Source organism: Ictidomys tridecemlineatus, chromosome 6 (assembly GCF_052094955.1).
Source record: "Ictidomys tridecemlineatus isolate mIctTri1 chromosome 6, mIctTri1.hap1, whole genome shotgun sequence".
NCBI classification, from domain to species: Eukaryota; Metazoa; Chordata; class Mammalia; order Rodentia; family Sciuridae; genus Ictidomys; species Ictidomys tridecemlineatus.
In genome coordinates, this window is record NC_135482.1 from 112,443,692 (window position 1) to 112,467,768 (window position 24,077).

At 41.0% G+C, this 24,077-nt stretch overlaps 1 protein-coding gene across 2 annotated transcripts in view; it reads left to right on the plus strand.

The window, feature by feature from the left end:
* The first annotated feature begins 5,106 nt into the window (after nt 1-5,106).
* The window catches only part of Cecr2 (CECR2 histone acetyl-lysine reader), a 163,052-nt gene continuing 144,081 nt past the window's right edge, over nt 5,107-24,077 (plus strand). Inside the window, exon 1 of one of the 2 annotated variants that reach the window (XM_078015543.1) lies at nt 5,107-5,535. In XM_078015543.1, coding sequence (XP_077871669.1) covers nt 5,410-5,535 — 126 coding nt within the window. In that variant the 5' untranslated portion in view covers nt 5,107-5,409. The remainder of the gene's footprint in view (nt 5,536-24,077) is intronic. The other variant, XM_078015544.1, reaches the window with a different exon arrangement.

Here is a 24,077-nt window from a genome sequence, read left to right on the forward strand (position 1 = left end):
GAGCAGGTGAGTGACATAATTTAATTAAAAATATTTTTTGGTAGTGAGGGGGACCCAAAGTCTGATTTATGCTAGGCAACATTCTGCCACTAAGGTATCTTCCCAGTCCCTGAATTTAAATTTTAAGAATGTTATTTTTGCTTTACTTAAAAGGTAGAATCCATAACTCAGGGATTGTTTAATTCAAGTCCTTCCTCTTACAGAAGTGATAAAGGGAGAGCTAAGAGCTTTTCCTTAGAGAGAATTATAATTTTCTCACCACTAATCTAATTTACTTATTAATCTCTTTTTTTTTTTTTTTTTTTTTGTACCGGGGTTTGAATTCAGGGCCACTCAAACACTGAGCCACATCCCCATCCCTACCTTTTGTATTTTTATCTAGAGACAGGGTCTCACTGAATTGCTTAGCGCCTCGCTTTTGCTGAGGCTGGCTTTGAATTCGCAATCCTCCTGCCTCAGCTTCCTGAGGCGCTGGGATTACAGACATGTGCCACTGTGCTCGGCTACTTACTAAACTTAAATATTTATTTTTTTGATTTTTGGTACTGGGAATTGAAGCCAGGGGTGTTTTATCACTGAACCATATCCCCACCCCTTTATTTATTTATTTTTTTAATTGGTTGTTCAAAACATTACAAAGCTCTTGACATATCGTATTTCATACATTTGATTCAAGTGGGTTATGAACTCCCATTTTTACCCCATATACAGATTGCAGAATCACATCGGTTACACATCCCCACCCCTTTATTTTTATTTTGAGACAGGGTCTCAATAAATTGCTAAGGCTGGACTCAAATTTATAATCTTCCTGTCTCTGCCTACCAAATTGCTGGGATTACAGTTGTGCACCACTGCACCTGACCCAAAGTTTTAAATTTGTCTAGTTTATAACCCCTCTTTGGGAATAGGTATATTATTCCCCTTTTCCTGCTGGGGATACTACCCAGGGCTTCAATCCAGGACCTTGCACATGGTAGGCAAGTGCTCAACCACTGAGCTATATCCCCAGCCTGGAACGCAGTCCTTGGAAAGGACTGTGTGGGTAGGGTACTTGCCCAGCATTCATGAATCCCTGAATTTTATCCCCACCATCAAAAAATTTAGGGGAAAAAAAAAAAAGAGAGAGAGATGTGTGAAGGGGTGTTAAGAATTTGTGCTGTGCCTGGACTTCAGTTGTCTACAGCAAATTAAAGTTCTAAAACACTGGGTATAGTCTGCACCAGCTTCAATTTGACCCTGGGATAGAAACAAGAAGTATCCAGATCTCACTGGTACACAAAAGGAGAGGGAAGGCAATTTAAATAGAAAAAAGCAGCAGCATAATCTGCTGGGACAGAAAATTGAGATGAATAGTTAGATTTGAATGCTAGTCCTAGTTACCTGTAGTGACAAAACAAACCACACTTTCATTCATTGGTCTCATCTCTTCCAGCGTTCAAAGAAATCAGGTCATTTCAGTTGATCTTTTGGAACTTGCAATGTTTTTCCTAAGGAAATAATGAGATAAGAAGGTGGGCCAGGTGCTGTAGTGCCCACCTGTAATCCCACAATTCTAAGGCTAAGGCTACAGCCTGAGGACCACAAATTCAAGGTCAGCCTCAGGAATTTAGCAAGAGCTGTCTCAAATTTTTAAAAAACAACAGGGAGGGAAGGTTGGGACTGTGGCTCAGTGGTAGCACACTTGCTTGGCATGTGTGAGGCACTGGGTTCCATTCTCATCACCACGTATAAACAAATAAAGATCTATCAACAACTAAAAATAATAATAATAAATTAAAAAATAAACAAAAACAGGGAGGGACTGGGGATATAGCTCAGTAACAGAGCACCATTGGGTTCAACTCCCAGTACTTGGGGAAAAAAAAAAAGAAGGTGGTTAGTTTCCCAGATTATCTTCCAGGAACCCATGAGTCCTATGATAGCTATAATTACTTTATATTTTGCAAGAGGACATGCATGTAAATATTTTTGCAATATTAATCAATAAGCAAAACAGCAAAGTCATACTAATTATTGTGCTTTTTTGGGGAGGGCGTGCTAGGGATTGAACTCAATGGCATTTGACCACGGAGCCACAGCCCAGCACTATTTTATATTTTACGTAGAGATAGGTTCTCACTGAGTTGCTTAGCACATTGCTTTTGCTGAGGTTGGCTTTGAACTCATGATCCTCCTTCCTGAGCCACTAGGATTACATGCTTGTGACACTGTGCCCTATCTGGCCTCATTGTGTGCTTCTTAAAAATGAAAAACTTTTAATTAGAAGAGGATTTAAAACTAAAGACTTGTGCAGAAAATGAAAGAATTACTTCTAACTTTTTAAAAAATCATATGAGGTTAATGACACTGACTCACAAGCCCAAAACAGCAAGATTGAGAAAGACAAAGGACATATGAGCTATCTGTCTTCAAGGAAGATGCTAAAAAACTAATTAAAGGGTGATAGAATGGGCCAGGCTGGAAAAATCCAGGAGTGTAACATCACTCAGAATTGAAGGGAGAGAGAGCAAGGAAGGCCAGTGCCAAACAGGGGTCATTAATCTGAATTCTATGAGATTAGGCTGGACATGAATCCAGAAAACAAATCTGAGGCAGGTAAGTCCAAGGGGAAAGGTGGGACATATATGTTCAAGGCAGGGGCAAAGATTCATGGTATCAATTCCAACAGCTGCAGAGTCAGGAGTCAAAATGGGAGGGAATCAGAGGAGGTCCTAAAAGGGAAGCTCTGGTTGGAGTTTGAACTCAGGGAATTTAGCGTCCGGATTTACGGCCAGACCAAGACATTTTAGATTCCTTAGTTGCTGAGGCCAGGATTGGTTCCAGACGGTGGAGGCTGGGGAATGGGGAGGAGTGCAAAGGGGAGAAACCGGACCAAAATTGTGGACTGAACTTGTCAGTTAAGCGAATGACATATGGAAATAGGCTTAAAGCTGTTGGCAGGCCCAAAAGACCATGGAGAGGGAGCCCCTTGGCGGAAACTGGCAGAGACGTAACATGCAGAGGGAAGTAAGGTGTTGAGATCTATGACCACCACTAGGGGGCGCCTCCAGTTCCAGGACAGCTTTGTTAATTTCCAGGACTGGACTGTGATGGAGAAAGGACGCAGGGGTAGTGGAGAGTTGCTGCTTATGGTGGGCCTTTGTGTGAGGGTTGGTAGCCACGTTCAAACATACTACAGTGACTACAGAGTAGCCACATCTCACTTTTCTGCTTCCTGGTATTGTTAACCATCTATTATTATTAGAGTGAAAAGTAGTGACAATTGAGAGGTCAGGTTAGATAGTTAAAAGATGATAAAAGATAAAGATAGGAACAAGAAGACAGAAGAGCAGAGAAAATGTGGGGAAAGAACAAGTAATACTATGGATTAGAAACAATTGTGATAAAAGGCAACAGCACTTTTAAAAAGTTAAAAGGAACAAAAGTGTGGAAAGTCAGACTATCTTTGAGGAGATGAAAAGAGAAGTCCAGAAAACAGTGAATTCAGGTTATATAATGATTTCCATGTGGCCTATTATCCTTCCACATCTTGCTTATTAATGGATTATCTACAGAGTAGCAGTGCTTTATAAATAGCCTTGTCCTTTGGCGGCATTTATAGGTGTTCATTTTTGTTGGGGTGGGGGACACCAGTATTTTTAATTTAGTTGATTCACAAAAGAAATTTTTAATGTTTCTAAATGCTGCGTTTAAAAAACACAACAGGCTAATAAAATGATTAGAATAGATGAGGGAGTGTTGGGGGACAGTTACCCAGATAACCCACTTTAAAATCTATCACATAAATTCGTTCATCATGCTTGCCATTCTCCTCAGATTTTACACCGCATAAAGCCAAAAGAGGATCCTTGGTTTAACCACCATGCATTTTGCGGTTGTGCCTGTCACCCATTAAACACTTGATTAATTTTGGGGGAGCATCAGGAGCGGTGTTTCCTAAGAGGTGAATTGGAGAACTGGGCTGGGGCCTTCTGAGAGTTGGGAAGAATGCAGTACTAAATGACTAAGTGCAATAACAAATGCGAATAGCTAAGCATTCAATGTAGTTTTTCCAAACTTCTGGGCTGTTTTTGAGGTGATTTTTCTCTCTTCCGGTTAAGTAGAATTCCTACGTCCTTTTCGGCACTTAACATTTCTAAAGCACATGCTTCAATACCTTTCTCCCAGAGCACATTCCCTCAGCCTGAGCATGCAGGTCTCCACCCCCACCCGACCACACTCCCCCGATTCTAGAGCTTCTTTTCCCATCCCCCAGCCTTCTAGCCACATTGTGCGCACTCGTGCAGGCAGCTTTGCTACAGCGAGGGCAGTCGCAGGGCTTGGAGCCGGTCTTCTCTAGGGCGGTCACACGTGTCCATTCCCTGGGGTGGAGGGGGATTGCTCTTCCCGCTTGGCTGCTGATTGGTGCCTCCCCCTACCCCACCCTTCCCGCCGCACTCTAGCCTCCATCCTACTTAGTTCCAGCCTAACCAGCCCCACCACCTTCTTCCCTTGGAGAAAGGAGCCACTTTAGAGCGCCTTGAAGCACCGTTCTCGGATGGAATAAAAGCACTAAAGAACAGGTGGAAACCACTTCATCTCTCTAAGCCTCCTATTTCCAGGGAGGACAACCCACTCGTCCTCCTATACTAACCCTCCTCATCAATAATAACTGAACTCCCACACGTGCACGCTTCTAGAGCTAGACCCTACAGAAAGCACCACCCAGCGGGCCCTTTAAAAGGACGCGACCACTAGGGCCAAATGGGGGGTGGGAGAGACCCTTACTGTCCTTTCTCATGAAAGTCTCCAAACTCCTCAGTTCTAAACACCTGTAAAGCCGAGCGCTTCTTGGCAAAAGATCCTGGAGATGCACCTGGCTCCCTTGGAGTTACATTCCTCCCCTCTCTCGGGGTGCTCTGGTCTCTCTCCCCTCCCCCTTCCTTCCAATGCAGCTGTCCGGGCGGGGGCGGGGAGCGGGGGCGGGGGTTGTTGTTGTGATGAGGGACAGCCCCGCCCCCTCCTCGTGGGCGGCCCCTCCCCCAGGCCCTCTGTTCGGCCCCCTCCCCCCGCCCCCAGCCCCATCTGTTTTCCCCAGCGGTGAGTTGATTATATTGTATGGGACTGGGGGCGGCCGCAGCCGCAGCCGCGGGATGGGGCGAGCGCGCGGGCCCGGTCGGCAGCCCGAGCAGCAGCCGCCTCAGTGAGTCGGCCCCGCGCCGCCGCCCCCCGCCCGGCCGCGCGCCTTCGGCTCATGCTCACGCCGAGCAGCGGCAGCCGCGGGAGTAGCAGCCTCCGCCGCGCCACCGCCGTCCGAGCAGCGGAGGCGCCGCGCCGCGGCGGGAGTCCGAGGCAAGCGAGCCGAGCGCGGGCAGCGGGGGCCGCCGGGGCGCGCGCTGATCCCGGGGCCGGTGCCGCGACGAGGAGATGTGCCCGGAGGAGGGCGGCGCGGCCGGGCTGGGCGAGCTCCGTTCCTGGTGGGAAGTCCCGGCCATCGCACACTTCTGTTCGCTCTTTCGCACTGCGTTCCGCCTGCCCGACTTTGAGATCGAGGTGAGTGGTCGGGCGGGCGACGCGCGCGCTGCGGTCCTTTCTCCTTCGTCCCTCCTCGGGGCGTCCGGGGGACGTCGTGCGCGGGGGGAGGTGAGGCGCGAGAGACTTTCGGTGGAGTCCGGAGCCGAGAGAAGGGCTGGCGACCGGGCACGAGGCGCGGAAGGGCGGGCGGGGGCCACTGCGACTCGGCACCGGACGCCAAGTGCGGACGCCGGGCTCGGGACGTTCGCCCGGGCGCCCACGGCGCCCACGCGCGGTCTGTGGAGGAGGCGAAGCGGGCAGCGAGAGGCGGAGGGGGAATCTGCTTTTGTCGGAGTGGGACGGGAGGCTCTCCCGGGACTTCTGCGGAGGGCGAGCCGGGCGAGAGTGCGTGCGCGCGCTCCCCCCCCCCCCCCCCCCCCCGGTGCCATTGAAGCGGCGAGCCAGCTGCTCCGGGCGGGGACGGGGTGCGGGCGCACGCGCGGGGGCGCAGCGGGATTTACTGGGACCCGCTCGCCCCCATTCGGGCTGACGCGTGGAGAAGGAGCCGCACTTTGCCGACTCCCGGAGGCCCGCAACTCTCCGGGCGTTTGGGGCTAACTTCGGGCTGGAGAATGGGGGAGGGCAGGGCTCGGCGCGCTCGTTTGGGGAGCCGCCCGGCGCAGAGCCTTCGCTCGGGGCTCCGAGGCTGCGGAGGGAAAGTTTAGGACTCCGTTATTTTTTAATAGCTTCTTTCCAGTAGGAATATGTAACCCCCCCCCCCTTTTTTTTTATTCCGGGACCTGGGAAGCTCTTGGAGTTGATTTCACCACCATTATCTCTCCGGGCGAGTGTGGAGAAGAGGGATGGCTTTTCTGGCCAGGCCGAAGGTGCTTTCAGACCCAAGGCTTTGTGATAAACTGGACTAAAATTGGAGGGTCTTAGTGGCAGAGAAGGTGGCGGGAGTGTGAGGAACGAAATGCAAACGACGGCCCAAACGAACAGCCAGCATCCTCCTTTTATTTTTATTTTTGGAAGGGGGTGTGAAATATTTGATTGGCTGGCAGGTTGAATTGCTTTCTTTCCTATAGCAGTCTGTGTAGTGACTTATCACCTTTTGCCTTGGGACAAAGGTACTGTTGGTTAGTTTTTGTTTTTAGCTCTGCAAAGGGTTGGACAATTCAGCGAGCAAAATTGGAATCACTCTTTTGGAGAAGTTAATCGTTGTGGTTGCCTCTACTCCCAAATATCTTACTTTCTTCTGCCATTTTCGGGTTGCTTTTAATTCGTTTACTTCTGAGGTCTTTGCCTCACCTTTATTTTTAGATTCAGTCGTGTTTGCGGAAATATCTTTTGCTTCTCATATGAATGAAGTGTGGGAACTTGCTCTTGTTTCAGAGTTAATGAAATCGGGAAAATAAAAAGATCAAAAGGGCTGGGACCGGAGAATGAAGAGGAATGTAGACTGATAAACGAGGGCCACTCACTGGCTTTTTTTCCTTAAGCTGATTAAAACAATGTGATTAAGTCGTAGGCTCCTCCAGGTTTTAGGAAAATGAAATAATAGCTTGAACATTTTTTGCAGCAACAGCATTTGTTTTAAAAGTTTGAGCATGGGTGTAACAAGCATGATTTCTAAAATAAAAATTTTCCTGGCAACACTCTTTATATTGACCAAAAAAGAGAAATGGCTGCAGAGATTAAAGGTTGAGAATTCTATAAGTCAGGAGATGCTTAACAATTATTCTCATGCCTTACATTTCCTTTTAGTTGATAAAATCTTAAGTAGTCTAATTAAATCCTGCTGCTCAAAATGGTGGCTATTGTGGGAAGTGTTGCTTGTGACAGTGCCATCTTGGGTGCTGGTAAACTTGTCCCCTATCCTTTGCAAGATAAAGTTGAGATGATGCTGTATTACAAGTTTATAGTTTAAGGACCAATTCTGAAAATACTTTTGGAAAAACGTCATTTCTTTAAATCCATGTATTCCCATTTTGTTGATGAAAAGTAAAGGTAATTCATTTTGACTTATGTACACCCAGCATTTTTAGAGTAATCTATAAATAACATGTCTTCTGTCCTAAAAAGTAACTTGTGGTTTCTTTAACTATTAGCTGGCCTAATTCCTACAGGAAATGTAAGCTGATTAAAGCTGTCAAATTTATATGTATAGCAGAAATGAAAAATCATTGTAGTTTAATAAAGGCTACTTGAGATGACCCTTGATTCCAGTGTTTTTTGGAAGTGACACTTCTTTCAGTTAAAATGTGTGCTATTTGAAAAACATGCAGCCCAGATGAATATTTGTATTCCTTTTTTCCCCTTTGGAAATGTTTTCAGTAAATGGATAACAAATGATAGATTGTACAAGAATTGCAGGGTGGAAAAGTCACTATCTCATGTTAGGTGTGTTTTGATGCAGCTAATGTAAATTTTAACTTAAGGTTTTCAGTAGTTAACCAATTTAAAAATCTAAGATTATTTTCTAATCTTTTAACAAATTTGACTTATTGACAGTGCAGAACTTCTGAAGACACAGTTTTCTCAGAATAAATAAGTACTTTTTTATTATTAGGTGATTTTTTAAAAAAATTGAGCAGTTTATTGATCTGACAGTTTGATAAAGAATCCCTTGGCTAGGCTTTATGATGTGGTAGAGAACCCTTGTAAAAAGGAAAAAGGTTCCAATGCTGAGTTGTATCTGTTAGGCCTTGTGGAAAGGCCCTGTAACCTTAATTTAGTGCATCTTCAAAAGACAGAATTGAAGGTCTGGGAATAAGCTTCAGTGTTAAAACACTTGCCTAGCACGCAGAAGGCCCTGGGTTCCATCTTAGGCATCACCAAAAACAAAATAAAACATAAAATTGAAATGATGTGTAATGCCAAATAGTATAAGTTGGATAGCAGTTTAGTTTTTTTATGCATCTAGTTTTCAACTGTGGTTTTGAAAAGACCTTATTTTACCTTTGACCGCCAGGCTGACCCCATGGATTCATAGAAACTTTAGGAAGCTATTAAGAACTATGTAATGTTTTGAAAGACCAACAATAAATAAATAAATAAATAAAAAAGAAACTTTAGGAAGCAAAATCTTCAAAGCAAAATCTTCTTCTGTTTATCTAAAGTGAGCAATCTCTAGGATAGGCAGAGGGTTTGGAAGATTTATGCTGTAATTCGGCAAAAGGTCCAGACTTTCTGCTTCAAAAACTGGTCCCCCAAATGGGAATATTTTTATTTTTGCATGTAAAATTTTTTTAACTGTATTAATCAACCTTGAATATTCAGAATTTTTTTGGAAGAGTCAACACACTTCTGGTTTTAGGATATATTTAATGATTTGTATGTTGCTGCCTCCCAAGGAAGGGTTCTGTCTTCATCATACTAAAAATCTGTAAACGCACAGTAATAATGCTTTATTTAAGTTCATAATTCCTGTATTTAAGAATAATATACAACCACTTAAAGTTTAATAGTTACAGAAAAATGTAGATAAAAGAATTAAAGTCACCCGGATTACACAGAGATAAAAGTTATTAGTTGTCAATATTTAGAAATTGTATACAGTATTTATTGTACCATAGATTAGGTGTTTTTATATTTCAGAGAAAATGGAGGTATAACTGGACAGTAGTAGATTAGTGACACTAAATTCAATAGTTGGAATTATTAAGCACTTACTATGTACTTTACATGAAACTGGGAAATTTCCAAAGTGGCCCATAACTGGCCCCATCTTCTTGGGAACATTAGCTGTTACTATTTCAGAACAAGCAGTTTTTTTTTTTTTAATTGTTTAATATTCTAGTGGGTTAGATTGGCTAAGCTTTGTCCTGATTTGAGAAACAAAGAAAGGTAATTGACTTATCCAAAGATTGTGTGTCGTCCCCCCCCACACCCGCAGTCAAGGGCTCTTTACAGTGAATAGTGTCTCACTTGACTACAGTAAGGTAAAGGAGAATAGAGTGATTTTCAGTAATTTGGTCTAAGGTTAATCATCATGGCTATGGGATGATGGTCCCTTCAGGTGGCTATTTGGAAATGTTCATATAGAATTATTTGAATGGTTTGTATGGAAGTAGCAAGATCAGAATAATCTGATTGTCTATCAACCTTTTTTCCTGAACTTCCTGACCTGAAGTATCTAATCCTTTGCCTCTTCTGTACTTCCTCCTGGTTGCCATTGCATGTGGTTAAAGTCCCTTACTCAATCAGCATGATATGAGGACAGAAGGACGTCTTAAATTCTACCCTTGTTGTTTCCTTGGACCCAACTGCTTTTTTTTTTTTTTTTTTTTTTTTTTTTTTTTTTTAAAGAGAGAGTGAGAGAGGAGGGAGAGAGAGAGAGAGAGAGAATTTTTCATATTTATTTTTTAGTTCTCGGCGGACACAACATCTTTGTTGGTATGTGGTGCTGAGGATCGAACCCGGGCCGCACGCATGCCAGGCGAGCGCGCTACCGCTTGAGCCACATCCCCTGCCCCCAACTGCTTAATGAAGAGCACAGACCACGAATTATTACTCATCAAAGAAAGAAAGAAAAATTGCTCAGAGAAAACTTAAAAATATATCAGTCATATCAGTAGTTCCTAAACCTGGAGCCAAGGGACAGGAGGTAGGAATTGTTGAGTTGGTATACACATAACATTTTGCTAGAGGGGAGGGGACCTAATGCTTTCATCAAATTCTGAAAGAAGTTCTCAAAGATACAAAGGTTAAGAGGCCTGGGATTAGGGGAATCAAAAGCCTCGATTCATGACCCAAAATACACTAGACTTGAAGTTAAGAAATATATACATTTCTTATACACATATTTTATGTTTTTGTGTGCGTGCTGGGAGTCAATGGTAGGACCTTGAGCTTGTGAGCTCGTGCAAGAGCTGTACCTCTGAGGTACATCCAAGTCCTTTTTAAAGAAATTTTGAGACAGAATCTCTTAAGTTGCTGAGGCTGAGTTCCAAATTGACATCCTCCTACCTCAGACTCCATAATAACTGGGATTACAGGTGTGTACCACCATACCTGGCAGAAGATCCTCTCTTGAAACCTTTTGCTGAACTATGTGCAGAGGGACAAGTTCGGGTATTCATTCATTTCTTTCAAAAAATATTTACAAAGTATATACTGTGTGCCAGGCAGGGTACTAGGTATTGGGGTAAAGCTGTGAACATAATACAAAAATATCTGCCCTCTTTTTAGTGGAATGAGGCAGATAGTAAACATCCATATATACCATATACAGTATGTCAAAGGGTCACTGGTAATAGTCATTGGTGTCATACAGCCATGTTGAGGGGTGAGCCATTGCATTGTAAAATAGGATGAGTATGTGTAGCAATGCTGAGAACATGGCATTTGAGTGTGAATGAAGAAGATGAGTGATTTAAAAATAAGTGGTTTGCCACACTAGTCAATTTAGTGTAAGATAAAATATAGGATGATAAAACATTCTTTGTAGAGTCAGGATCAGCTCCTTCACTGAAGATGGAAGCCCAAACAGGAAGTAAATTACATAAGGGCAAATCCATATGTGGTATGAAATTCTAAAAGAGGAGAATATTCTATTATAAGGAAATGCCCAATCCCCCCCCTTTTTTTTTGGTACTGGAGATTGAACCCAGGGGCACTTTATCACCGAGCTGTATTTCCAGACCTTTCCATTTTTCGAGACAGAATTTTTTTTGTTTTGTTTTTTAAATATTTATTTTTTAGTTGTAGTTGGACACAATACTTTTTATTTATTTATTTTTATGTGGTGCTGAAGATGGAACCCAGGGCCTCGCATATGCTAGGTGAGTGTTCTGCTGAGCCACAATCCCAGGGTTTTGCTAAGTCACTTAGGATCTTCCATAGTTGCTGAGGCTGGCTTTGAATGTGCAATCCTCCTGACTCAGCCTCTTGAATTGCCAGAATTCAGGCATGAGCCAAAAAAAAGTTTGTTCTTTTTTTTCTTCCTACCATATGAGGCTTCAGAGGGGCAGTTGAGAGCCATCATCTACAATTGTAAAAGGGGTAATACCCTCTTGTCCTGAAGGACAGTTTGTGTTAGGGTTTGGCTTGCTTTTCAGTGAAAGTTAAATTTGGTCTTGCTTAATTTTCTGGAACACAGGAAAGCCTAAAATACAACTTGGCAGCATTTGGTACACTGACCATCTGCCCTTTGGTCAGGAGCAGCTCAAGGCTGAATTCCTGGTGTGTGAGGGTTTCAGAATGAGGAGCACTGACAGATTGCTGGAAAACTGCAAGTGCAAAGGTAGAAAGTGTGGTGTGTAGAGGACACATCTAATAATGTGACTTTAGATCAGATTGATGCAATTGTGAACACAGTCTTTTGTGAGGGTGCTGCTAGGTATTGAATCCAGCGCCTCATGCAGTCTAAGCACATTATGCTGCTGTGCTATACCTGCAGTCCTTAAACACCTTTTCAAAAGGAAACAGACAACCTGGGTACAAAGGTGAGCCTCCTTGGTCATTAGCTTTGAGCTGATTTTAGGCAGATCACTTTGGGTTTCAAATGCCCTTTCTATAAAAATGGGTGATTCCTAGATATTTTTTAGGTTTTAAAAGTTCCATGATTTTAGGAATTTTCTGAGCATGCATAGCAGTATTAATTCCTTTTTAGAAAATCACTGACCTTAGTGGTTAGGATCAAGGTTAGGATTCATTCCTTACAAATCAGCTTTGTACCAAGTGAAAACTGCAAATTCATACTTGGTGTGTTTGTGAATTATATGAATTTTTCCCTCTTTCTGTGAAATCTCTTTTCCTTCCTTTTTTTGGGGGGAGGGGGTTACTGGGGACTGAACTCAGGGGGCCCTAACCTTTGAGCCACATCCCCAGCTCTTTTTATTTTTTATATTGAGACAGGGTCTCACTATATTGCTTAGGGCCTTGGTAAGTTGCTGAGGCTGGCCTTGATCTTGTGATCCTCTGGACTCAGCCTCCTGAGTTGCTGGGATTATTAGGCATGTGACACCATGCCAGTTCTTTCTCAAGTGCAAATACTAGTTCTCTCTACCTCTTGCCTCTAGCTAGAGGGTAGGACCCATTTGTACCCAGAACTTTTTTGAATAAAACATACTTTAGCTTATGGCTTGTGGCTTGCCTTTTATTTGATGCTATAGCCTTGTGTTTTCTGTTATGATTTTTTTAGATAACTATGTTGCTCTCTCCCATATTTTCATGTTTCACTGGATTCTGTTCCTTGGATGCTTTTCTGACATCTTCTTTATATTAGCCTCATAACAATATTTCTGTTGGAAAACTTGGGGACATTCTCTTTTACAACAGTTCTTGCCACTGAGAAAGATGGTTGGATGGTAACACTGAGTCCAGTATCCCGATTCCTTTCACACCTAGGGTTTCTCTATCTCGGCACAATTGATATTTGGGCCAGGTAAATCTTCCCATTGTGGAAAGTTGTCATGCATTGTGAGATGTTTAGTAGCATTCTTGATCTGTCTACCTTCTAGGTACCAGTAGTACAATGTGTGTGAGGTGATGAGTTTTTCCTTCAGATATTGATTTCCTCTACATCCAAACTTTTAACATTTACATTTATAGGAATTGAAGGAAGTTCAAGTTGCTCCCTGATGTGCATGTCATCAGTAGTTGCTCTTTTTCAGAAACCTGGGAAACGGGCATGGTGGTGCACACCTGTAAGCTTAGCAATTTGTAAGGCTGAGGCAGAAGATCACACATCTAAGACCAGTGCCAGCAATTTAGTAAGGCTCTGTCTCAAAAAAAAAAGCTGGGGATATTAGCTCAGTGGTAAATACATCCCCAACCAGGGTTCAATCCCCAGTACCAAAAGAAAGAAGAAAAAGAAACCTAGGAAACATATTTTGTTTGTTTGTTTATTTATTTGTTTGTTTGTTTTTCCTTTCCTAAAGAGTAACTGAAAGAATGAAGAATGTTTGGGGAGAATAGGGAGGAAGTCCAAGAAAGAAAGGCCTCTCCCTAGCTTCCTGGCTGTGGTGAATGGACGGGATGAGGAACTGAGCTTTAGGAGGCTTCAGTGCTGCCATTGCCTGTTTGGGAACATGGCTCTTCTTGATGGATCTCTTGAACATGGCACAATGGTGAACTCAGGAGGCTTAGACATGACCAGATCGAAAGTTCAGTGGGAGGGCTGGGATTGTGGCTCAGCGTTAGAGCACTCGCCTAGCACAGATGGGACCTGGGTTCGATCCTCAGCAGCACATAAAAATAAAGGCATTGTGTGTGTCCATCTATACCTAAAAAAAAATTAATTAATTAAAAAAAAAAGAAAGTTCAGTGGGACTTTACTTGAAGTGTGTGTATTTGGGTTACAAGCACATATAAAGTTCATTATTCCATTATAATTTTCAGTTCAAAGCTCACCAAGCACAGAACCCTAAATATTTTTCATGATTTCTTTCAGTTTATTTTACTGTCAGACAAGATGTTTAATGGATAAACACATATTTAGTGTACAGACATTTATTGAGCACTTGATATCTAATAATAACTGTAAGATAGTTCATTTACTGAGTGCAAAACAGCTTGATAATCAACAAAAGCCTTTGTAGTACGTGTGTGTGTATATATATATATTTTTTAGTATTTATTTTTTAGTTTTAGGTGGACACATATCTTTTATGTGGTGCTGAGAATCGAACCCAGTGCCCCACGTATGCCAGGCTAGCACGCTATCACTTGAGCCACATCCCTAGTCCATTGTAGTATATTTTTAGTGAGAGAAATATGTTCTACTCTAACAATATGTCTTCAGTTTTTTAAGTTCTAATTAGTTATATGATAGCAGAGTGCATTTCAATTCATTGTACATAAGTGGAGCACAACTTTTCATTTCTCTGGTTGTACACGATGTATAGTCACACTATATGTGCAATCATACATGTAACTAGGGTAATGATGTCCAATATCATTGCACCATCTTTCCTGCCCCCATGCTCCCTTCTCTTCCCTCCCATGTACCCAATCAAAGTTCCTCCGTTTTTCCCATGCACCCCTCCCACCCCCCATTATGATCAGCATCCACTTACCAGAACATTCGGCCTTTGTTTTTGGGATTAACTATACTTCGCTTAGCATGATATTCTCCAACTCCATCCATTTACTGCAAATGCCATAATTTTATTTTCTTTTGATGCTGAGTAATTTTCCATTGTATATATATAACACAGTTTCTTTATCCATTCATCTGTTGAAGGGCATCTAGGTTGGTTTCACAAGTTTAGCTATGGAACTTACTGTTATTGTTAGATATCAGGTTCCCAATAATCTGTCCACTTAAAAGATTGGTTTGGAGAGAAGATGGTATTGTGATTTCATCAGAGTACTGTACTGTGAAAAGCTTCAAGCTTTTTGGGTAAAGGTTACTGAAGAACTTCTATGGATAGTGAAGGAAATTGTGTGGTTTTCGACAATGGTCTTTCATTGAAACATCCATCTTGTGGTCTTGTCTTTTCCACTTCCAGGTATTTGGTCTCTGCAGAGACTCCACATCCTTGCTTCTTTCTCTTTCTTGTTCAGGAACCACTTTTTTTTCTTTTTTTTCCCTGACCACCCTTTTTTAATTTTCTTTTTTTACTCATTGTTGTGCTCCTGTCCTGATGTCTTAGGGTTTGTTCTAGGCATTGGTGAATTTCTGGCATGCATCAAGGTATTAAATCCCGGAATTTGTGTAAATAAGTTGATAAGAATTAAGTTAATTCTGTAGCCAAAAGCAGTTTTCTCATCTTTTGGAGGCAGTTGTTGACTCTTCAGAATAGTTCTATTATGTATCATTAACACACAAGTGTACTTGCATAAAAATATGTGGAAGACAGTATTCATTCTCCTGTTTAAAAGTCCCTGACTGGGCTGGGGATGTGGCTCAAGCGGTAGCGCGCTCGCCTGGCATGCGTGTGGCCCAGGTTCGATCCTCAGCACCACGTACAAACAAAGATGTTGTTTCCGCCAAAAACTGAAAAATAAATATTGAAACACACACACACACACTCTCTCTCTCTCTCTCTCTCTCTCTCTCTCTCTTTAAAAAAAAAAAAAAGTCCCTGACCTCACATGACCTTTATAAAAGATACTTGGCAGGCTTAAATGATGTCATGCTCTTGTAAGTTTCATACTGCCCAGAACAGACAACTTTTAGCTTTGAGTCTACAATTCGGATGCTTCAGGAGCTAAGTCAGGTCTACTTTTTCCCTAGTGTGGGTTTGCTAGGATAATTGTGATTTGGCAGTAGGTCACTGAGGCATGTGGCCACCTGAATTAAATGTGTGAATTGTTGTCACAACAGATTGTGTGTGCATCCTTCTCTGCCCCTCCTCCTACCCATAACCTCAAACATAAGTGAAAATAGAGGAATTGATGGGAACATAATTATACTAAACACTTCACATTTTCAGTGTTTAACTTTTAAATCACCTCCAAGTAATAAGTTCCAAATTGGAATAAGTTCTTAAAATTGAGAATGCTTTTTTGAAGTCTTGTTGACTGTAAGAATTTTTTCACCCTCCTGGCCAGTTCCTTTAACTAAATACTTCTTCCTTGAGTGCTCGTCAGTTGGTTCAGCCACAATGGCACTAGGGACACTTGATTTGCTTGACAGAAAATGTGTTAAGAGATCTACTTGTTTAGTAAATCCTTTCCGCTATGTGCCATTGTGTCTCTTCTGTCTTACTGAGAGGTTGTTTGCAAATTCTTTTAGGTGTGGAGACAAATTTTTTTTTCTTTTTGGTACTGTGGATTGGTACTTGACTACTGAGTTACAGCACTAGTCCTTTTTTTGTTGTTGTTTTTGAGACAGGGCCTCCTAAGTTGCCTAGGGTCTTGCCCAGGCTGGTCTAGAACTTGTGTTCTTCTTGCCACAGCCTCAGGAGCTGCTAGGATCACAGGTGTCTACTACCATGCTCAGTTATGTGGGACAACTTTTATAACAGTGTCTTGGAGTTCTTTGTTCACAGAACAGTTATATAGGGGAGAGGTGATTTAGAGAGAAATTACATCTATTGCCATAATTAAGGGAATTATTATTTTTTAACGATTTTTTAAAAATATATTTTTAGTTGTCAATGGACCTTTATTTTTTTATTTACTTATATGTGGTACTGAGGATTGAACCCAGTACCTTACACATTCCAGGCAAGTGCGCTACCGCTGAGCCACAGCCTCAGCCCAATTATTATGTTTTCACTCTTAGGCTGGCATTAATTTGAGTTAGTATCCTACTAACATACATACTAATGTTTAGTGCTAATGTACTAATTAGTACTAAAAGACACATACTAATTTTTTTTCACATTGTTTCTGAAAGATTTTTCTCCTCATTTTCCTGTGTTTTAAAGAATTAAAAACCAAAACCAGTTTGCCTCCCTTCTGTTTGCTGTTGAATTTATTAATATCATAATTGCAGAGGTTTGTAATAAAGTTGCTATTTTCCCACTGCCTTGGAAAATTAATCAGTCTTTTGAAAGCGGGTAGTAGGGTTGGTGATAATAAATACAATGTGAAATTTATGTTATTTGCAGAACAAGTGATAGGAGAGTATGACCGTTGCAGCATTGGTGATGGAGTGTTTCCAGGGTTTGGGAGATTGTACTGAGTAAGCCAGCATAGCTAGCTATATGGGGCAGTTCTTTTTTTTTTTTAAAGAGAGAGAATTTTTTTAATATTTATTTTTTAGTTCTCAGCAGACACAACATCTTCGTATGTGGTGCTGAGGATGGAACCCGGGCCGCACGCATGCCAGGCGAGCGTGCTACCGCTTGAGCCAAATCCCCAGCCCCTATGGGGCAGTTCTTTAAGGGGACTGGTAGAAAATCAGGCTGAGTGAGAGAATAGAGGCATCATTACAGTAAGCCTTGAATTCCAGGTTCACTGATGTTAATCATTTTTTCTTTAGGCAATGGGGAAACATAGTTCTAAAGTAAGAATTCCTGTATGCTAAATGTTTTAGGGTAAATCTAGCATTAGTGGCTGGAATAGAACACAGTGAAGGAGAGGTGTGAAATATTAAGGTAGTGATAATACGTTTTTGTAATGTACAAAGATTGTGTCAAGTAGGGTTTTTTTTTTTTTTGGCTGCAAATAACAGAATAACAGTGACTTAAACACTGCAGAATATTCTTCGACAGGTAAGCTGAAGAAAGGTGGTTCCTGGCAAGTATGACACTCAATGATGGATGTCATTAAACATTCAGGCAGTGGCACCATAATGGTCACAGTGCCAAGGTCTCCGTATTTTGAGTGATACTTAGAAATATAGGAAAATGATAACTGAAAATAGGCATTGAGTTGGTGATTTGAAGGGATCAAAGAGACTTTCGACTTTGGAGAAGGCTGTTTGAGTTACTGTGGCATAAGAGGAAGAGGCTAAGATTAAATCTGCATTCTTCTGGAAGGAGAGGGGAAAAGAGCACTTCAGGAAGCTTAAGAAGATGGTGCAAATTTTTTGCTTTGTGTTGACCCTATAGAATAAGTAGTTATTGTAACAAGAAAAAGTCAATTTAATTCTAATTCCTGTGTGTTAGCATTTTGGTGTTAAACTAAAGAGGTCAATTGTAGGGTCCCCTTAAGAATAACTAGCCTTCCAAATTCTGCTGCAGGTTTCCTGTCAGTCATCCTCTGTTCTCTTCCTCTCTGATTGGAATGATTATCCCATCCTAAGATTGTTAGTTTCTCAGCATTGTAGCTTTTTGTTTGTTAAAATGAAAACCCACGCACACATATGTGCCTTTTTGTTAGATTTTAGATTTACTATTGCTTAACTCTTACTTGTTTGTGATGCTTCAGTTTTAATTTTTCTCTTGAGTATTTAGTGAAATGTGAGACTACTATTTCATGGGGCTTTGAGTCATTTGAAAGGGGAATATTTGTACATATTAGACAATCAGGTACTAATGTTACGTGTTCTATTTAATAACAGGTTCCCCAAACCAGGGAAAGTTACATCTCAACAGAATGGCTTCTTTTGTTTGCTTGCTTATCTCCCTGCTGGTTCTGCAAAAAATTTTGGAGGTTGTCTGGCATCTCTATGCTTCCTCTTGTCAAGTAAATCTCTGTCTTGGCCAGTAATCTTTAACACATCTTGCAAAGAAAAAAAAAAGATGAACTGGGTCAAAATCAAATACCTTCTTGGGAGTGTAACCTAGGAAATACAGGGATTACTGAGTCAGCATGGAAAAGAAGCTAAAAGGTCACAGTGAGAAGTCATGATGCAAACTAAAGTCTTGCCTGTGATAAAGCACAAAGTAGGGAAGACCCAGCCTTGGAGGGATTAATGAGAAGACCTCCCATGGTACTGCTGTGGATCCTGCCCCAAACCCCAGGCACCTGAGAGAGTTTGCATTCCTTGCTCCCAAAGAGCCTAGCACTACCTCACTTATCTTGGTGAGCATATTTATATAGAGAATAATTTATCAATATGATTCATACTTGCACATTTCTGAGTCTTGCTTGATTCAGTGAATAGTTAAATGATACGAAATTCCATGTTACCACAATGCATCATGATTTTTAATAGTTGCGGAGTATTCATTGAATAGATGTACTCTATATAACCAATCCTTCATGGGGAATTTAGGTTATTTTGAGATGTTTCCTATCATAACTACCATGAACAGAAAGATTTTTCTTTTCTAAGATAGAGTTAATGTTTTTAGTCATTAGATTTCTGTTATTACCTTCTATTTTGAGGTTCTGAGTATTGAGTATTCAGTTTTTTGTTTTTTTTTAAACGGGTGAGGCGGTGGTTTGCCTGGTTTCCCAGGGCCCTTTGCTTGCTAAAAGCACATGTTCTATCACTGAATAGTACCCCCAGCCCCTTAGTCACTTTTTATCGTATATTTTATGATAAAATCTAACATGAGTTTTGGTGCCCGTGGTGCTCCAGGCACTGCTTCTAGTGTTCCTCAGTCAGTTTATTTATTCCTTTTAATTTCTTCAGGAGGGTAGGCATCACTCTGATCCCATTCTATAGATAAGAAACTGAGGCCAAAGATGAAGTGATTTGCCTGCAGGTACATAGTCAGATCTGAACCCAGGGAATCTAACTTCAGTAAAATGCTAAGGCATTCATTGGTACATGAACTGAATAGTAGTGCCAGAGATGGGAAAGTTGGTATGCCATGCAAGTTATTTAGGGATGTGTGGAAAGGTAGGGGAGACTAAATTTTAGCTATTGTTTTGGCATTAGAAAGGAATCTTTCAAGCAAGATTGAATGAATGAGAGTGCTAAGTCAGGAAACAATGACATTTTTAGAAGTGAGGGAAATTGTTTTTTTCCTTTTATTTTTTTAAATAAGTTACAACTTTTTTTTTAATTTTAAGAGAGAGAGAGAGAGAGTTTTTAATATTTATTTTTTAGTTTTTGGCGGATACAACATCTTTGTATGTGGTGCTGAGGATTGAACCCGGGCCGCATGCATGCCAGGCGAGCACACTACCACTTGAGCCACATCCCTGTTTTTTTCCTTTTAATTGGTTAAATTATATGCAGAATATGTCAGTGGCCTTTAAGAGTTCATTACTTTTGTCATTTCCCTTCTGAAGCAATGCCTAGAGTTTTTTAAGACTTTATTTTAATTAATTAATTATTTGTGGTACTGGGAGTTAACCCAGAGTCTCCTTCCTGCTGTGTGCTTAGGCAAGTGCTCTACCACTGAGCTACACTCCCAATCCTTGTTTAAAATTATTTTGAGATAGGGTCTCACTAAATTGCCCATTCTGACCTTATATTTGAAATTCTTCTGCTTCAGTTTCCTATGCATGTACCTCCCACCTGATTTAAAACTTTAATTTCAAACTTAAAATTGAAAGACTAGTACAAAGAATTCCTCAAGTTTCCTTCACCCAGATTCCCTAAATGTTAAATTTTATACCACTTTTTAAATTGTCTCCCTGTTCTCTCTCGCTCCCCCAGCCCTCCATGTACATCTCCCCTGTGTAGTTGTCTGAGAGTAAATTTTGGACATGGTATCTTTTTATCTCTTGACATTTCAGTGTTTATGATATAAAAGCATTTTCTTAAGGAACCATAGTAAGATTATCAAAGTGAGAGAATCAATACTGAATAAAATGTGAAAATAATAATATATCAAATATTGCCAGTTGACCAATATCAATATATATGCAATTTATGTAATTTTCTTGGTGGTTCTGGGGTGGAACCTAGGGGCACTCTACCGCTGGGCCACATCCCCAGCCTTTTTGGGGGCGGGGGGCAGGGTCTCAGTAAGTTGTAGAGGCTGGTCTCTAACTTGTGATCCTCCTGCTTTAACTGGAATCCCTGGAATCATGGATTTGTGACACCACACATTGCCAATTGATGTAATTTTTTTTTTTTAAATATTTATTTATGCACTCATTTATAGTCAGGATCTCACTCGGGCCCAGGCTGGCCTTTTTTTTTTTTTTTTTTTTTTTTTTAAGAGAGAGGAAAGGAGACAGAGAATTTTTAAATATTTATTTTTTTAGTTCTCGGCGGACACAACATCTTTGTTTGTATGTGGTGCTGAGGATCGAACCCGGGCCACACGCATGCCAGGCGAGCGCGCTACTGCTTGAGCCACATCCCAGCCCCTGATGTAATTTTTTTTAAATATATTTTTTAGTTGTAAGTGAACACAATACCTTTATTTTGGTTTTATGGGTGCTGAGGATCAAACCCAATGCCTCACGTGTGCCAGGCCAGCACTCTGCCACTGAGCTACAACCCCCAGCCCTTTCTGTAATTTTCTTGACCAGTATTCTGGAAATCATTTTTCTGGCTTAGGTTTTCAATCTAGTACCATTCATTTCATTTATCTCTTGTGTCCCTTTAGTCTCCTTTAATCTGGAGCAGTTTTTCAGTCTTTCTTTTTCTTGTGTTTGACACTTTTTTTGAGAGAGTACAAACCATTCGTTTCATTTGGATTTGTTGGATATAACTTCAGGATAATTCAGGTCACATGATTTTGGCAGGGGTGCTCAAAAGAAATGTTTTGTCTGATGCATGCTATTAGAAATTACATTATTAGCTAGGTGCAGTGGTGCACACCTGTAATTCTAGTGGCTCTGGAGTCTGAGGCAGGAGGATCACAAGTTCAAAGCCAGCCTCATCAATGTAGTGAAAAACTTAGTGAGACTCTGTCTCAAATTAAAAAAAATAAAAAGGGCTGGGGGTGTTACTCAGGGGTTAAGCACCCCTGGGTTTAATCCCTGGTATCCAAAAAGAAATAAATTACATTACTGATTTTGGCATTGTTGGTTGTTGCTAAGTTTGATCACTTGGTTAGGATGATGTCTGCCAGATTTCTTGACTCTGAAGTTACTGTTTTCCCCTTTTAGTGAGTAAGTATCTTGTGGGGAGATACTATGTAAACATGTTATGTTTCTCATCAGAATTTCACCGAAGAATAATTTTGGTTTTTTAAAATTTATTTTTTTGGTACTGGGGATTGAACTCGGGGGTACTCAACCACTGAGCCACATCCCCAACCCTGTTTTATATTTTATTTAGAGAAAGGGTCTCACTGAGTTGCTAAATGCCTTGCCATTGCTGAGGCTGGTTTTGAACTTGCGATCCTCCTGTCTCAGCCTTACAAGCCACTGGGAATACAGGCGTGTGCCTCCGATCCCAGCTCACAACATCAATAATTTTAATACATGTATGGTTTTTGCCTGAATCAGACCTTATTACATCACAGTTGGTGAGTAGTTATTTTCAGATTCCATCATTTATCTGTTGGGTCCCTTTACTCTGAAAGAAACAAAGATGATTCTCATTTTTTTCTCTTTTGTTGTTGTAGAAGGATACAATACTTTTATTTATTTATTTTTATGTGGTGCTAAGAATCAAACCCAGTGCCTCACTCTAGGCAATCACTCTACACACAGTATTGCCATCTTAACAATATTGTCTTCTATCCATTAATATAGGATGCTTTTCTGTTTATTTGGATTTTTGATTTTTTTGATGTTTTATACTTTCCAAGTAAAATTTTATGCTTTTTAGTTAGATTTACTCTGAAGAACTTTATTATTTTTGGTAGTGTTGTGAGTGAAATTTCTAGATTGTTAATTTACAGTTATTTGAGGTGGGGTACTAGAAATAGAATCCAGGAGTACTTTACCACTGAGCTATATCCTCAACTCTTTGAGACAGAGTCTCGTTAAGTTGCTTAGGGCCTCACTCAGTTGCTGAGGCTAGTCTTAAATTTTTGATCCTCCTGTCTCAGCCTCCCAAATCCCTGGCATTACAGGCATGTGCCAGTGTACTCAGCTCAGATTTTTTTTAAAACCAGTTTTATTGACCAATTATTTAAATAAAGTGTACTTTTTTTTAGGGATTGAACCCAAGGATGCTTTACCACTGAGCTATATCCCTAGCTGTTTTCATTTTTTATTTTGTGGCAGGATCCCCTTAGGTTGCCCAGGCTGACCTTGATTTTATGATCTTCCTGCCCCAGCCTCTGAATTAACTGGGATTATAAGCATGAGTTGCCATACTTAGTTTGAGAATATTTTCGTTTTGTTATTTGGTACTAGGGATTGAACCCAGGTATGCTTAACCACCAAGCCACACCCCTAGCCCTTTTTATCTTTTCTAAGAGACAGGATCTTGCTGAGTTACTTAACTGAGGCTGGCTTTGAATTTTTTTATTTCAGCAGGCTTTTCTTTATTCAGTTTTTAGTGGTGGAGTGAATTGGTGGAACCCTGGTGTGGCTTGTCTTCGGAGAAGAAAATGACATGGCTTTGAACTTTTTTTGGTTCTGGGGTTCAAACCCAGAGCCTTGTGCATGCAAGGAAAGCACTCTGCCAACTGAGCTATATCCCCAGACCAGGCTTTGAACTTTTGATCCTCCTGCCTCAGTCTCCCAAATCACAGAATTACAGGTGTACACTACTGTGCACAGCTTTTCACCTGTCCTTTGGCAGTTTCCCCCCACTCCTACTCTGATCTTGGGCAGTCTCTGATCTGCTTTGCTTTGTCACCATTTGTTGCTTTTCTGTTTTCTTTTTTGGTACTAGGGATTGAACCCAGAGGTGCTACATCCCTGACTCATTTTTGTTTTTTATTTTGAAATAAGGTCTCTCACTAAGTTGTTTAGGAATTCAGCCTTCCTGAATTGCTGAGGCTGTCCTCGAATTTGCAGTCCTCCTTAGCCTCCGGGAGTCACAGGGATTACAGGTGTGCAGCACTGCAATTGGCTTAATTTGCTTTTTGCCAGAATTTCCTATGAATAGAATCTTATTATTTTGCATTAGAAGTCTTTCACTCAGCATAATGATTTTTAAATGCAACCATACTATGTATCAGTGCTTCTTTTAAAATTGCTGAGTATATTTTATGATATGACTATACTTGATGCTGTAATTTTTTTTCCTATTGTTAGACATTTGTTTATAGGTTTTGGTAATTATTAATAAGGTACTGAGGATATTCATAGAAGTCTTCATGTAAACATAAGCTTTCTATTGAGTAAATACAGAACAATGTAATTCCTGGATCATAATGTAAATGTATGTTTAATTTTAGGAGAAACTGTAGGGCCTGGGGGTATAGCTCAGTAGTAGTGCGCTTTCCTAGCTTTATTGGAGGCACTGGGTTTACCCCAATTCT